Raw genomic sequence first — 17,306 nt, 5'->3', positions numbered from 1 at the left:
ATAGTACCAGAGGTCTTTGCCAGAGCAATTAAGCAAGAGAAATAAATAAAGGCATCCAAACAGGAAAGGAAATAGTGAAATTGTTGCTGTTTGCTTATGATGTAATCTTGTATATATAAAACCCTAAAGTCCCCACCAAAAAACTGTTAGGACTAATAAATGGACACAGTAAAGTTGCAAGATACCAAATCAATATAAAAACTAGTAGCATTTCTGGCCAGGCGTGGTGGCTCATACCTATAATCCCAGCACTTTGGGAGGCTGAGGTGGGTGACTCACTTGAAGCCAGGAGTTTAAGACCAGCCTGGCCGACATGGTGAAACCTCATCTCTACTAAAAATACAAAATTAGCCGGGTGAGGTGGTAGGCACCTGTAGTTCCAGCTACTTGGGAGGCTGAGACAGGAGAATTGCTTGAACCCAGGAGGCAGAGGTTGCCGTGAGCTGAGTTTGCACCACTCCACTCCAGCCTGGGCGATAGAGCGAGACTCCATCTCAAAAAACAAAACACAAAGCTAAACAAAACAAAAACAACAAAAAACTAGTAGCATTTCTGTATACTAACAATGAACTATCAGAGAAATAAATTGAGGAAATAATCCCATTTATAATATTTACAAAAAAGTAAATACTTAGGATTTAAATACTCCTTAAAGAAGGATGTGAAAAATCTGTAGACTGAAAATGATAAAATATTGATGAAAGAGATTGAAGAAGACTCAAATAAATAGGAAGATATTCCATGTTCATGGATTGGAAAAATTATTGTTAAAGTGTTCATATTACCCAAAGCAATCTGCAGATTCCATATAATCCTTATCCAAGATTCCAATTTGCCCTTTTGTACAGAAGTAGAAAAAGCAGTTCTAAAATCCATATGGCACCACAAGAAACTCTGAATAGCTAAGACAATCTTGAGCATAAAGAAGAAAACTAGAGGCATCACATTACCTGACTTCAAACTATATTGCAAAGCCATTGTAATCAAAACAGCATGGTACTGGCATAAAATAGACATTGACCAATGGAGAACTCAAAAATGAACTCATACATTTACAGTCAATTGATTTTTGGCAAAGGGGACAAGAACACACAATGGGGGAAGGGACAGTCTCTTCAATAATTGGTTTTGGGAAACAAGATATTCACATACAGAAGAATGAAATTGGACCCTTATCCCACTCCATCTATAAAAATCAACTAAAAATTGATTAAAGACCTAAATATAAGACCTGAAATTGTGAAAATATTATACAAGAAGAAAACACAGGGGAAAAACTACACACTACTGGTCTAAGCAGTGAATTTTTGGATTTAATCCCCCAAGCTCAGGCAACAAAGCAAAAATAGACAAGATTACATCGAACTAAAAAACTTCTGCACAGCAAAGGAAACAGTTAGCAAAGTGAAGAGACAATCTATATATTGGGAAAAAATATTTGCAAGCAATACACTTGACATGGCATTACTACTTAAAATATATATGGAACTCAAATAACAGTAGTAAGAAAACAACCCAATTTTAAAATTAGCAAAGATAATCCCAGCAGTTTGGAAGACTGAGGAGGGAGGATCACTTGAGGCCAGGAGTTCAAGACCAGCTGAAGCAACATAGGGAAACCCTGTAAAAATACAAAAATTAGCTAGGCTTGGTGGAGCAAGACTGCTACTCAGGAGGCCGAGGCATGAGAATTACTTGAACCCAGGAGGTGGAGGTTGCAAGTGAGCCAAGATCATGCCACTGCATTCCAGCTTGGGTGACAGAGCAAGACTCTGTCTCAGAAAAAAAAAAAAAAAAAGGAAGTTCATCTGATGGTCTCGAATGCTTACGTAGAAAAGGAAACCAAACTGTATTTGTGTATGATGTGAATTGGTTTTGCCCAATGCAGTCTTCAGCAAATTTTCCATGACTTAGGAGATACTTCCTTAATATTCTATATATGTATTCTAAATTGATACTTTATTAAAGTTTTCAATGGAGCACATAATCCCATTAGTGCTGGAAAGTAGGAGAAAGTAGGTCACTTTGCTTTATTCTCCAAAACCAATTAACTGTAGAGCTCATGAACAATTGAACACTTAAGTGCTACATGTCAATGAATTTTCCAAATACATATTAAAGTGTACAACCATGTTAATTTTCTTTTCTTTCCTTTTTGTGTAGGATCCCAATGAAGATACAGAATGGAATGACATTTTAAGAGATTTTGGCATTCTTCCTCCTAAAGAAGAGTCAAAAGATGAAATTGAAGAAATGGTTTTAGGTTTACAGAAAGAAGCAATGGGTATGGTTGTAGATTTGGTGGGCTGGATGATGGGAATAATACAGTTAAGTTAGTAGTAAGGTACTTCATGAACATAGTGGGAGAGAGGACATTGGAAATCGTCTAATATAGGCTGGGCGCAGTGGCTGACGCCTGTAATCCCAGCACTTTGGGAGGCGGAGGCGGGCGGATCACGAGGTCAGGAGATCGAGACCATCCTGGCTAACACGGTGAAACTCAGTCCCTACTAAAAATACAAAAACAAAATTAGCGGGGTATGGTGGCGAGCGCCTGTAGTCCTAGCTACTCGGGAGGCTGAGGCAGGAGAATGGCGTGAACCCAGGAGCCAGAGCTTGCAATGAGCCAAGATTGCGCCACTGCACTCCAGCCTGGGTGACAGAGCAAGACTCTGTCTCAAAAAAACAAAACAAAAAAAAAACATTTAATATAAACCCCAACTACTTTCAGTATTTATATTCTTTCAGTATTTGTATAGAACTAAAATGACTAATTTCACATTTCGAAAATCGCATACTAGTTAATAACAGAGCTGAAATAGCCTGTTGCATAAACTAGGGAGCTTTCTTCTCCCACCCTGTCCCTCTATCTTATTACCATCTATTTTTATCATTCTTTATAGTATGTATAGTATGTCTTCTTTATCAAGATTTCCAGGTACTTGAGGGAAATCTGAATTTATGAAATCTAATTGATTTTTATACCTAGTTTTTTTTGTTTTTTTGAGGGGGGGGACGGAGTCTCACTCTGTCACCTAGGCTGGATGGAGTGCAGTGGCCGGATCTCGGCTCACTGCAAGCTCCGCCTCCCGGGTTTATGCCATTTTCCTGCCTCAGCCTCCCGAGTAGCTGGGACTACAGGCGCCCGCCACCTTGCCTGGCTAGTTTTTTTGTATTTTTTAGTAGAGATGGGGTTTCATCATGTTAGCCAGGATGGTCTCGATCTCCTGACCTCATGATCCGCCCGTCTCGGCCTCCCAAAGTGCTGGGATTACAGGTTTGAGCCACCGCGCCCGGCCCATACCTAGTTTTAAATGTAGCCTGTCAGTTCTATGAACTTTGACGGAGTAATACTTTAATGTTATACTTTCTATAATATGTATACCTTTTTTTGGTGGCTGGCTGCTTTATGTTTATTTGAAGATACTCTTTTTTGTTTGTTTGTTTTTTTGAGACCAAGTCTCGCTTTGTTGCCCAGGGTGGAATGCAGTGGTGCGATCTCAGCTCACTACAACCTCAGCCATTTGGGTTCAAGTGATTCTCCTGCCTCAGCCTCCCGAGTAGCTAGGATTACAGGTGTTGCCACCACACCTGACTAATTTTTGTATTTTTAGTAGAGAGAGGGTTTCACCATGTTGGCCAGGTTGGTCTCAAACTTCTGACTTCAAGTGATCCGCCCACCTTGACCTACCAAAGTGCTGGGATTCCATCACACCCGGCTGTTTAAAGATACTGTTGATCTCCTTTGTCTAAGACAGTTTTTTTCTAGACATTGATTGTATAGTAAAAAAATTTTTAAACAATTTGATAATCTATAATTTATGTTGTTTTAGTGAAACCATTTGAAAAGATGACTCTTGCACAGCTGAAGGAAGCTGAAGATGAATTTGATGAAGAAGATATGCAAGCTATTGAAACATACAGGTACAGTGATTCGTTTGGGTTAATTATACATTTTTGAATGAAGTATTATAAGAATAAATCTAAAAAGATTTGTCTTGTCAGATAGGTTTTACAAAGAACAAAACTAATTTTTAAGTAACATTTTGAAACTCCCTTTATGTAAGGTGGAATTTTATTACATCATTACTTTATTTTTTCTTAATATTTTGCCTTTGATTGAATAGAAAATTATCCAATAATGTACAATATAACTTCATCAAGCTATGTATGATTAAAGTGGAATATAGCAATAAGAGGCCAATAAAAAGATGGCCATGATTTTCCTTCTAGCATGATGCCTGTCAAAGGCAACTATCATTTCGTGAGTAATTAATTACTACTCTTTAACAAATTATTTTAGAAATTAGAACAGGGTCATACATTTCCCAACTTACTTCACAACTAAAATAAGCTGGGAAATGTATGAACCTGTTCTAAGTTCTAAAATAATTTTTACAAGACCAGTATTATCCTGATACTAAAACCAGAGAGAGATATCACTAAAACAGAGTACTACAAATATCCTTCATGACTGTAAACACAAAATCTTTAAGGAAATATTAGCAAATTAAGTCCAGCAATTTAAGGAAATAATAAATCTTGATTAAGTGGTATTGGTTGCAGGAATGCAAGGTCATTTTAACAATAAAAAAAAAAAAAAAACAGTGAATTGGGACTGGACACAGTGGCTCATGCCTGTAATCTCTGACTTTGGGAGGTTATGGTGGGAAGATTGCTTGAGGCTAAGAGTTACAGACCAGCCTGGGCAACATAGTAAGACCCTGTCTCTACAAAACAAAAATAAAAACCAAAACCCACCAGTGAATGGAGTTAGAACAGCAATACTCCGGGAGCAATGAGCAGATATAGCAATCAGATCTTTCTCAGGCAGGGTGCAGTGGCTCACGCCTGTAATCCAGGCACTTTGGGAGGCCGAGGTGGGTGGATCACCTGAGGTCAGGAGTTTCAAACCAGTCTGGCCAACATGATGAAACCCGTGTCTACTAAAAATACAGAATTAGCCAGGCATTGTGACACATGCCTGTAATCCCAGCTACTTGAGGAGCTGAGGCAGGAGAATCACTTGAACCTGGGAGGTGGAGGTAGCAGTGAGCCGAGATCGTGCCATTGCACTCCATCCAGCCTGGGCAACAAGAGCGAAACTCCATCTCAAACAAACAAACAAACAAAAACAAATAAGTACTATTCTCTAATAACAGGATTCAGTGCTCCTTAGTGAACTGCTTGATCCTTCGGTGTGTGTTAGGAAAGTATAATATGAATATGAAGCATCTTATGTTGCCAGTAGGTAAGGAAGTACTTTAAAAAAAAAAAAAAAAGTCCCAGGAGTCAAATGGAAAGATCTTCCAAGGGCCAAAGTTAGAACAACTTGAACAACAAAATCAATAATTATATGATTGGATTATAAAGCAAATAATGAAATAAATATATAAAAGTTCATAATAATATAAGTAACTTAATATATGAACAAATTTGGAAGAAGTAATCTCTCTCCTTTACCGAAGAATTTTAATTAATAAATGTAAATGAAATGAGAGAAATAGAAAAATCACCATCAGAACAGTGGTAATTTCCTATGGGTAAGATCCAGTGGTGGATGCTAAAACGATTGGTTGAAAGTTTAAACACAAACAGGATATTGCATAATTTCAAAGAATTCTTCCCCAAATAGTTAGTAATTATAAAGGAGGAAATACTAAGTTTATAGGCAGATACTGTCTTAGGCAAATGATCAAGTCTAACATCACCAGTAAAATATGCTGGGAGGTGATCAAGTAATCCCTGGTATGTTGTACTGAGAAGGACATATCACCTCTGTGGTATCCTTCTCAGTAATGCATAACTTTAATTATAAGAAAACTCCAAATAAACCCTAATTGAAGAACTCTTTAAAAATAAACCAAACCCACTAATGAGACATCAGTAAAAATAGCAGAATAGGAAGCTCCAAAAATCCATCTCTCTACCTAATCGAAGATTGTACTAGCAGGAACTGTCTGAAGTGACTGTTTTAGTACTCTGGATAATATTGAATGCTTGTAGTTTCCAAGTGAAAATTTGGCTGGTAAATGGCAGTATCAGTTGATTTCAGCCCTCAGTTCAGTAGTAGTTGTTCATACTCAATCCCTAGCTCCATGATAGGCAGCTGACAACCTATATTTCTGACACAGCTTGCTGGAGCCAAGGTGGACAATAGGATCTTTTCCTCCAAATATTGGGGTTCTGTGTTCTTATTACAGATTGCTGCTTCTGAACATGGATGTACAGGGACAGAGACTGGCTGCCATTGTGTGAACCCCCACTGGCTCAGGCAGCTATCAGAGGATTTAACAGAGCTATAACCTTTTTTAAAGATTCAAAACCAACTGTACTTTTGGGAAAATATAGAAAGCCAGTGCATTTACTCTGGGGAAGATGCAGGCTCAGAAAATACGTGAGAAGACCTTAAAGCTTATACCTCAGAATGATTCCCAGTACAAAGACAGCCTACAACAATTAAAACAAAACCCTGGCAAAGGAGGAGAACTTATTTCCAAAGTTACCACATTATAGGATTCAAATGTCACACTTTATAGGACTCACATTATAGGATGTGTTCACATTATAGGATTCATTATAGGATGTGTTCACATTATAGGAAATGTTCACATTACAGGATTCAAATGTCTAGTTTTCAACAAAAATCACAAGGCGTACAAAGAAAGTATGGTCCATTCAAAGGAACAAAATATACTGATAGAAAATGCACTTGAGGAAGCCCAGAAGTCAGACTTACTAGACAAAGATTTTAAGACAACTATCTTACAGATGCTTAAAGAGCTAAAAAGATATGAATGTATGATCAAAAAGAGAATAGCAATAAAGAAATAGAAGTTATAAACAGGAATAAAAGATATTCTGGAACTGTGATAATAAGAAATATATATTTGATCTTCATCCCCAGTTCCTGACACAGACATACTTGGAATTTGCTGGGTGATAAAAGTACCTTTGGTATGCTCATGAGATGATTCTTAGGGGAGGGGATCCTAGTAGCTTTAGGAAGAGGGCTGGTTGTCAGAGGAACTAACCATGTGATAAGAAGGTTAGAACTTTTAATACTATTCCCTGCTCTCTGGCGAGGGGAGAGGGGCTAGAGATTGAGTTAATCACCAGTGGCCAATGATTTATTCAATCATGCCTGTCTAATGAAACCTCCCTAAAAACCACTAAATGATGGTGCTGTGGTCTGAATGTTTGTGTCTCCCCTCCCCCGAAATTCATATGTTGAAACCTAATCCCCCCCAAGGTGATGGCATTAAGAGGTGGAGCCTTAGAGAGGTAATTAGGTCATGAGGGCTCTCCCTTCCTGAATGGCATTAGTGCTCTTATAAAAGAAGCCTGAGAAGGCCAGGCACAGTGGCCCATGCCTGTAATCCCAGCCCTTTGGGAGGCCAAGGCAGGCAGATCACCTGAGTCAGGAGTTCAAGACCAGCCTGGCCAACATGGTGAAACTCTGTCTCTACTAAAATACAAAAATTAACTGGGTGTAGTGTCCTGCACCTGTAATCCCACCTATTCGGAAGGCTGAGGCAGGAGAATTGCTTGAATCTGGGAGGCGGAGGTTGCAGTGAGCCAAGATTGTGCCACTGCACTCCAGCCTGGGCGACAGAACAAGACTCTGTCTCAAAAAAAAGGACTGAGAAATCTGGAACATGCTTTTCTAAAGATTCATTTTGCCAATCTTTGCCTTTAGTTGGAGATTAATCACATTAATTTAAAATTCACATACATTTAAAGTAAGTACTGTTAAGAAAGGAGTGGCTTTTGCTACTTAGGTGTTTTCTGTATTTCTTATATAATTTTTGTTTTTTAAGTCTTCCATTACTGCTTTCTTTTCACAGTTAGCTGATTTTTGTAGTGTACGATTTTTATCTCCTTCTTCTTTCATTTTCTGTATATCTTTTAGTTTTTTCATAGTGATTATCCTAAGGATAAAAATTAACATCTTACAATGGCCTACTTTAAATAATACCAACTTCACTTCAATAGCATGTAAACACATCTCCATCCTTTTCCTTATTTGTTAGTGTCACAGACTACATTGTTATATATTGTGCATCCATTAACATAGATTTATTATTATTGCTTTATGTATTTGCCTCTTATATCATACAGGAGAAAAAGAGAAGTTAGAAACCAACGGTAGGCCAGGCATGATGGCTCATGCCTGTAATCCCAGTGCTTTCGGAGGCTGAGGTGGGCAGATCACCTGAGGTCAAGAGTTCGAGACCAGCCTGGCCAACATGGTGAAACCCCATGTCTAATAAAAATACAAAAAATTAGCCGGGCATGGTGGCACATGCCTGTAATCCCAGCTACTCAGGAGGCTAGGTGTGAGAATTGCTTGAACTTGGGAGGCAGAGGTTGCAGTGAGCCGAGATCGTGCCACGGCACTCCGGCCTGGGCAACAAAAAGGGAAAAAAAAGAAACCAACTCCTGTCTCAAAAAGAAAAAAAAAAAAACCAACTCCAATAATGGCTTTTACATTTTCTTATGTAAAAGCCAAATGGTAATACTGGCTATTATATTTCCCTATGTAGTTAACTTTACCATGTTCCTTGTTTCTTCATGTGGCTTTGGATACTATCTGGTGCCCTTTCATTTCAGCCCAAACGACTCCTTTCACATATATTTTAGGCAGCTCTAGGTCCCTTGATGTCTTTTTATTTTTATTTTTATTTTTTTAAATCTAGGAATGCATTAATTTACCCTCATTCTTAAAGCATAGTTTTGCCAAATATCAAATTCTTGCTTGACAGTTGTTTTCTCTCAGCATTTAAAAAATATCAACTCATTGCCTTTTTGGCTTCCAAAATTTGTACTGAGAAACTGGCTGATAGTCTTATTGAGGATCCCTTGTATGTGATGACTTGCTTCTCTCTGCTTTCAAGATTCTCATTGTCTCTTCTTGCCTTTCAGTAGTTTATGATGTATCCCCACGTGGGTGTCTTTGAGTTTATCATACTGTTATCATACTTGCAGTTTGTTGAACATCTTGGATTTACAGATTCCTGTATTTCATCAAATTTGGGAAGTTTTCAGCCATTATTTCTTAAAATATGCTTTATGCTTTTTCTCTCTCTCTTTTCTGTTGAGATTCACACAACATGTGTGTTGGTCTGCTTGATAACCATAGACCCTTTAGGCCCTGTTTATTTTTTTTCATTCTTTTTTTTCTGTTCCTCAGATTTGATCATTGCAGTTGTCCTATTTTCAAGGTTGCTGATTCTTCTGCTTCTTCAAATCTGCTTTTGGAACTCTCCAATGTATTTTTTTATTTTAGTTACTGTACTTTTTAGTTCCTCTGGTGTGTTTTACTCATACCTCTTCTGACATGAAATGTTGGGGCAGGGTCCCCCACAACCAAAATCTCCAACTTCCTGGACACCAACTGGGTGTTCTACAATTCATTTCAATTCTGACACTAACTATTGGAGTTAGGGAAGACCCCACATTGGGAGACTACTTCAAACACTAAGGTGATCATAATAAATAAGTTGGTAGGGATTGGAACCCTGTGAATTGCCATTGGGAATGTAAATGGTACAATCACTTTGAAAAACAGTCTGGTGGATCCTCAAAAGGTTAAATGTAAAGTTAGCATATGATCCAGCAATTCCACTTCTAAGTATATACCCAAGAAAATTCAAAACATGTATAGGAATGGCCATAGCAACATTATTCACAATAACGCCAAAATGGAAACAATCTAAATGTCATCAGTTGATGAAAAGATAACCAAAAGTGATATATCTATACAGTGGAATACTATTCAGCCATAATTGAAATGAAGTACCAATATGTTCTACAACATGGATGAAAACATGCTATGTGAAAGAACCAGTACAAAAAGTCATAGAGACAGAATGCAATTATTGTTTACCAGGGCCTGGGATGGGGGATAGGGAGTAACTACAAATAGATATGGGTTTATTGTGGAGTGATGAAAATGTTTTTGAATTAGGTAGTGGTGATGGTTGCACAACTCTTTGATGCTTGTCCTATTGTTCTCCTGAGCAGCTCTCCTCCAGGTGATGACTATGAACCTGGGCTGTTTCATTAGGGGCTACATAATCTCAGAAACCTTTATTTGCAGTTGTGTGGATCAGAAAATGTGAAAGGTCACATGGAACATTTTAGGGGTGAGTCATCAAAATTTATATATCACTTTCACTCATGTGCCATGGGCTGTAATCTAGTCTCATGACGTGCAAGGCAAGCTGGCAAATGTAGTCTTCCAGGTAAATGTAGCTTCCCCAGAAGAGAAAGCTATAATGATGATCACCCTACCTGTCTCTACCAGAGACTGAAGAGCGATACCATAAATAGAAATTCTTTTATTTGTATATTCCACATCAAAATCACAAATTTAGTTGCCACCAAATTATGGCATTATTTTCATTTCTGTACCTGAACCAGTAATGTTTAAAAATATTACTTGTTCTTAAGAAATTCTGTACTTGTTAGTGCTGATTTAAAGCAAATTTCTCATTTAAAGTAAAAACAAAACAGCAAGAAAATATTTTTTAAAAACTAGTGATAAATGGGAGGCTGGGGCAGGAGAATTCCTTGAACGCAGTGAGAGGTGACAATGTGCTAGCAGCCCTCGCTCTCAGCGCCTCCTCGGCCTCTGCGTCCACTCTGGCTGAGCTTGAGGAGTCCTTCAGCCCGCCATTGCACTGTGGGAGCCCCTCTCTGGGCTGGCGGAAGCCGGAGCCGGCTCCCTCTGCTTGCAGGGAGGTGTGGAGGGAGAGGCGGGGGCAGGAACCGGGGCTGCAGTGGGGTGCTCACAAGCCAGCGCGAGTTCCAGCGGGTGTGGGCTCGGGCCCGCACTGGGAGCGGCTGGCAGTGAGGGGCTTAGCACCCAGGCCAGCAGCTGCTGAGGTTGCGCAGGGTACCCCAGCACTGCAGGCGCTGCACTCGAATTCTCGCTGGGCCTCAGCCACCTCCCCATGGGGCAGGGCTCAGGACCTGCAGCCTGCCATGTCCCAGACCCCTCTCTGCCGTGGGCTCCGCAGGGCAGGCGCCTCCCCGATTGGCGCCACCCCCTGCTCCGTGCCACCTGGTCCCATCCGCAGCCCAAGGGTTGAGGAGTGCAGGCCCGGCTGGGGACTGGTAGGCAGCTCTGCCTGCAGCCCCCATATGGGATCCACTGGATGAAGCCTGCTGGCCTCCTGAGTCTAGTGGGGACTTGGAGATCTTTTTTGTCTAGCTAAGGGATTGTAATACACCAATCAGCACCCTGTGTCTATTTCAAGGTTTGTAAATACACCAGCTGCAGTGCAGTGGCCCAATCTCAGCTAACTGCAGCCTATGTCTCCTGGGCTCAAGTGATTATCCTACCTCAGCCTCTGGAGTAGCTGGGACTACAGGCACATCTACCACGCCCAACTAATTTTTGTATTTTTTTGGTAGAGACAGTGTTTAACCACGTTGGCCAGGTTGGTCTCGAACTCCTGACCTCAAGTGATGTGCCCGCCTTGGCCTCCCAAAGTGCTGGAATTACAAGCTTGAGCCACCACACGCCGCCTCATCTGTTATTAAACATCATACTATAGGTCCTAGCCAATAGCTTAGGACAAGATTTTTTTTTTAAAAAAGATGTAATATTCTAACAAGAAGAGACAAATGTTATTGTGTAGATAATTAACTATAAAATAACAAGGGAGTCAGTTCAGAAGCTCTTCTAGCTAAAAGGATGAAAAAAATTTATGCATAGCAATAAACAAGTATATTGTTGGTGTCATATAATACTAAATTGGCCTTTTTGACATATGTTCCCCTTTCTGTTGGTGTATTCCAGTACCATTGAAGCTAAAACCCTAACATATTTCTCAGACTTTGTTGCAGTAAAGGTAAAGGATGTGATTTAGATATTTCACCCGGGATGTGACTTCAGAACTAAATTAACCGGGGAAAGAAGTAGAAACACACGGCCGGGCGCGGTGGCTCATGCCTGTAATCCCAGCTCTTTGAGAGTCCCAGGTGGGTGGATCATGAAGTCAGGAGATCGAGACCATCCTGGCTAACACGGTAAAACCCCGTCTCTACTAAAAATACAAAAAATTAGCTGGGCGTGGTGGCGGGCGCCTGTAGTCCCAGCTATTTGGGCGCTGAGGCTGGAGAATGGCGTGAATCCGGGAGGCGGAGCTTGCAGTGAGCCGAGATGCCCCACTGCACTCCAGTCTGGGGGACAGAGCCCAGACTCTGTCTCAAAAATAATAATAATAGTAATAATAATTAGAAACACACAAAGCATGCATTTAGGTGGTACTGATGTAGAATTTGCATCATGGTTTTGGAGCCATTATTTTTTTTATTTTATAATTTCAACTTTTATTGTAAATTCAGGGAATGCACATGCAGGCTTGTTATACTGGTACATTGCATGATACTGAGGTTTGGGATATGATTGAACCCATCATCCAGGTATGGAGCATAGTATCCAATGCAGCCATTATTTTGGCAACAATTTCTCATCCTTAGATTATTACTGAGAAGATAGGGTTCTAGAGACAAAAGTTGTTACACTGGCTTTCTGATTCTCAGAATAGTCTGATAGTAAAGCCAACAATGGAGTGGTAGTTCCAGATTCCCTAGTTTCCGGTTGTGGTAGAGAAAGCCTTGGCCGACCAGTTTTGCATGTTATTCTGGGAGTCATGCCTGGTATCCCAGCCTATAGCCTGCTCCTTCTTTTTATTGGGTTGATAAAGCATTTAATTCCCCATATTAAGCTCCTTTCTGCTTAAAATAGCTAGTGGGCCTTCTGTTTATGCAACTGAATCCCAAATGATAGGATTGTTAGGTGAAAAATGCACGCCATTGAACACTGTGTGAACTCTTAATGGCAAAAGCAGCCCGTGTATTTACCGTTCTCCCCTGCCCAATTCAGTTGAAATAACAAAAAAATGAGAAGGAGGAAGAAGTGGAAGAGGGGAGGAGGAAGAGAAGTTATTGATAGTTGCACCATTAATTAGAGCATGGTGTCATCATTGGAATAAGAATATTTTGAAATTTCTGAAAGATGTTAAGCCAGTAAGATCAAATTGAGGGAAGTTAGATACTCGGTACAAACAAAGTAGGGCTCCCAGAAGAACAGTGGAGTAACTCTAGGTTCCAAATATCTGGGCCAGTGGAGGAAAAATTGAAGGACTTCAATTTGAAAACTATGAGAGGTCCCCAGCCTTGGGTTACTATCCTTGGCATTTTCTTCTAGGTTTGATTTTGCTTGGATTACTGGTTATGTAAAGTAAGAGGTTTTACTTGAAATGTTTCTAGCATGTGAAATAAGGTCAGAATGTTTTAAAATATACCCAGGGTTTTGTTTTTATTCAAGTATGTCAGGAGATGGTTGCTATTGAAAGGATAGTTGGTTACTCACAGTTTCCAAGAGGAGGGGTGTGTGCCACATCATGCCACACTGGGGCCATGCAGTGAAGCACCTGAATTGATCAGAAGTCAGAAGGAGCAAGGGGAAAAGCATGGGCATAAGGCTTTTGTTGTGGTTTCTATGGGAAAAGCAAGGCAAGGCAGGGTAAGTAGAGTTAGGATTGGCTAGTTTCAATAATTTTGGTGGGCTCTGGGCTGTAGAGGCTATCTCTAGTTATTTGGTACCTGGCCCTGGGATGATTAGGGCAGGGGATCGTGGCTCAGTCTGATAAATGAAGTGATTGAGGGTATGGGCCCTAGATTGATTGGTTTGCGTTTGAAGAGTGTTTGCTATTTCGTGGAGTTCACTAGCCCTGGGAGGGGCAGACTCTACAGAATCAGCAATGTGCCAGATGCCAGAGCATCAAGAATACATAAAATGGGAAAATATGGTTAGTATACAGAGAAAGGGAGTAAATACTCCCAGCAAACTTAGAGGTATAGAATCATTGAATGTTAATAAACTTGCAGGCATGTCAGAAACCATTTAGATTTGCTTCATGAATCCAGGCATTCAACAGCAAAACTGTCAAATTGTAGATGTTGAGAAAGTTGGGTTTTTTAAACAGTTGCAAGGTTCTCTATGGATAGATAAATAGGTAGCGATGTTTATTGAATGCTCACAGTGTGTCAGGCACCCTGCTAAGAAATTTACATGTATTATTTCATTTTTTTCCCAATAATCCCTTGTGAGTAGTTATTAATATTATTCCCATGTACAGTTAGGGAAACTGAAGTGTAGAGAGATTAAATAACTGCCCAACTTTATGCTATTAACAAGTACTGGAACTGGCATTTAAACTCAGTTTAGTCTGACCTTGGAATCCAAGCTCATAATCACTCTCCTCTACTACCTCTCTATCTATAATAAATCTATGTTTATAATAAGTAATTGCAAATATCCACAAAAGCTTCAAAGTGAAGATCATTTTAGCATGATAGTTACTAACATTTACATGGGGATAATAATAGTACTGGCTTTGTAACATTTTTACAAGGATTAAGTTCATTAATGTTAAGTATTTAAAATAGTGCCTGGCAACATAGCAAGCACTTGGTAAATGTTGGATATCATTATTCTCCTTAATAAAGTATTCAACTTGTACATGAGAATTTGTTGGCACAACATCCAGATAAACTCTCTATAGCAGGGAACAACTCCCCTGCACCCCTGAACCCCTGCACCCCCCCATTCCTCCAAGACAGTTAATGATTTAAACCTAGTCTTAAATACAAACAAATTTAAAAGTCAATAGCAAACTTCTTATACTTTCCAATATCCATGATAACACAGATTTGCATATAAAAAGAGAAATTGGCTTTATAAGATCATTCATTAATATCCCATCATTTAAAGTGTTTGATATGTATAGACATTATATTCATTGCCCTAAATTGTTATTACATATGAGAATGACCTTAAGAATATGACAGTATTCTTATGTAATTTAATTTCATGTTTTAATTAGAGAGAAGCGGTTACAGGAATGGAAAGCTCTTAAGAAAAAACAAAAATTTGGAGAATTAAGAGAAATTTCTGGAAATCAGTATGTGAATGAAGTCACAAATGCAGAAAAAGATGTGTGGGTTATAATTCATCTATACAGATCAAGGTAAGATCATAGTATTTCAAAATGTTAATATACTACTATTTTAAAAGACATATTTTTGGTTTTAAGGTTTTACAAAGCGTATGACAGTACTCAAGAAAAAGCAACTATATATTACACACATATACATCCATAGAGTTTTTGATAGTCACTGGCTTCAGGGATTAAATTAGGTATTTTAAGATCCTTTCATTTCTAATTTCAGGAACTTGTCACACTTTTTAGAAAAATAAGCACTCTTTGGTAGTTTTGTTAAAAATTTTTTATTCTAGAAAATCTCAAAAATACAGAGAAGTAGAAAGAATGAGAAAACGAACACTCTAAATATCGACCATATAGATTCAACAAGTAACCTTTTGCCATATTTATATAATTGTATCTGTGTGTGTGTATATTTGCATTTGTAGAAAGTGAACTGAAAGTAAACTGACCATAGCATGATGCTTTATTCCTGTGTACTTCAGCATGCATCTTCAAAACATAAAGGTGTTGGAAAGAAAAAAAAGTTCTATTTCCTCTACCCATTTTAGGTTTATTGGCTGGGATCCTACAAATTGGACTGACAAAAGACAGGTTAACAAGAGAAAAACAAACAGAAGCCTATTAATAAGTGCATTACACATACACATAGGAGAGCTCAGTGATAAGTAACTCAAAGTGGTGGTTAGAGCTTGGGCTTATATAGTATCTTAACAAAAGAACAGCAAATTTATAGAGATATGATAAGACAACAGAAAGGGTCTTTGAGCTTCTAGGAATAACAAACTGTGGGATGGTAAATACATGGGTGAAACTATGTATTCAACTTGTTGAATCTATATGGTCAATATTTAGAGTGTTTGATTTAATAGAAATTAAAGGTTGTTTTAGCAAGGTTTGTTATACAGATTCCTCTGGTGCCTCACTGGGATGATAAGAATCTAGAGCTTTATCCAGTGATTAAGAGTGTCCTCCCCTTCCTGGTAGAGACAAGAGTGAGGATGTTACTGGGTGGAGAATATTTTTCTTTGTTTGTTTCTTTTCAGTTGTCTTTAGCTCAAAATAATCCTTATGCCAGAGTGGCTTATTTTGGTGTGGCATATTATGAATCCCTGCAAGAACATTCTTCTACATAACCACAATACCATTTTTTCACTTAACAAAATTAACAGTAATTCCTCATACCATCTAATACCTCGTCCTTACTCAGATTTTCCCAAGTGACTTAAAAATATCTTTTATAAATACATATGTTTTGGACAAGGAGTCAATCAAGAATTATGCAGCACATTTAGATATATCAGCTCTCTTAAGTCTCTTCTAGTAGAACAATTCCCCTGCACCCCTATACTCCCCCATTCCTCCAAGACAGTTAATTTAAAAATATACCTGGTGGTACTAGGTATAATCCACTGTTGCTAGGCCTCACCAGCCTTGCCTAGTAAATAGGGAAAGTAGACTTTTCCCCAACTCTGTTTCTCTCATTCAAACAGTCCTTCTAGCTTTAGGTCCCTACTCCTCTGCCTCAGAGCTATAAACCATTCTAGGAACAGAGGCCATGACAGCAACCTTCACTGTCCTTATTTCAATCTCTGAATAATAATTTTTTTTTCTCTTTAGGTCCTTGGGGAAATTATGTACAGAGCAATTTATGCAAATTATAGCCCTGTATATAACCCTGTATAGCCTGTATGGGGCTATACTTTGCAGTTCCTGAGTTGAACTTTGATAGGACAACATGCCCCATAAAAGAAAATGCCCCATAAAAGTTATTTTTTTTATAACTAAAACTCTTGGTAGATTAATTTTTAGGTAGCTTTAAAGTTTTTAAAAGAATGTGTTGACCTAAAAGGAAGAGGCTGAGGCACAAAATATAATTTAAAGAGTTTACTTGAGCCAAAGTGAGGATAGCTGCCCAGAAGACTAAACCCAAGTAACCTTGGATACGATCTCCCTTTAGCCTTTGTTATGAGCAGGTTTGTGAAGACATAAAAGGGGGACAGGGAGTGGACTAATACAAAGCTGTTTGTCAGGAATTCTCTTTGGCTTAAGGAAATAACATTGATTAGTGATTGGCTATAGATTGTTAAACTATGAAAATTACAGTGTCTGATGTATTATTGGGTTGATTTATAGCTACTTGCAAGCAATAGCAAGCAGTTTCAAGAGAGGAATGCATAGGTGAAGGAGGGAGTAGGTTGTAATTCTCTCTTTTTATTTTTGATACAGGGTCTCACTGTGTTTCCCAGGCTGGAGTGCAGTGACGATCGTAGCTCAATGCAG

At 38.9% G+C, this 17,306-nt stretch overlaps 1 protein-coding gene across 1 annotated transcript in view; it reads left to right on the top strand.

The window, feature by feature from the left end:
• The window catches only part of LOC105463537 (phosducin like 2), a 35,298-nt gene that overhangs the window by 6,566 nt on the left and 11,426 nt on the right, over window positions 1-17,306 (top strand). The window contains exons 2-4 of the mRNA XM_011710701.3: window positions 2,164-2,284; window positions 3,834-3,924; window positions 14,904-15,047. Of these exons, the coding sequence (XP_011709003.2) occupies window positions 2,164-2,284; window positions 3,834-3,924; window positions 14,904-15,047 (356 nt within the window). The remainder of the gene's footprint in view (window positions 1-2,163; window positions 2,285-3,833; window positions 3,925-14,903; window positions 15,048-17,306) is intronic.

Source organism: Macaca nemestrina, chromosome 3 (assembly GCF_043159975.1).
Source record: "Macaca nemestrina isolate mMacNem1 chromosome 3, mMacNem.hap1, whole genome shotgun sequence".
NCBI classification, from domain to species: Eukaryota; Metazoa; Chordata; class Mammalia; order Primates; family Cercopithecidae; genus Macaca; species Macaca nemestrina.
The sequence above is the reverse complement of the archived record's forward strand: the minus strand, read 5'-3'. Positions and strand labels throughout refer to the sequence as shown.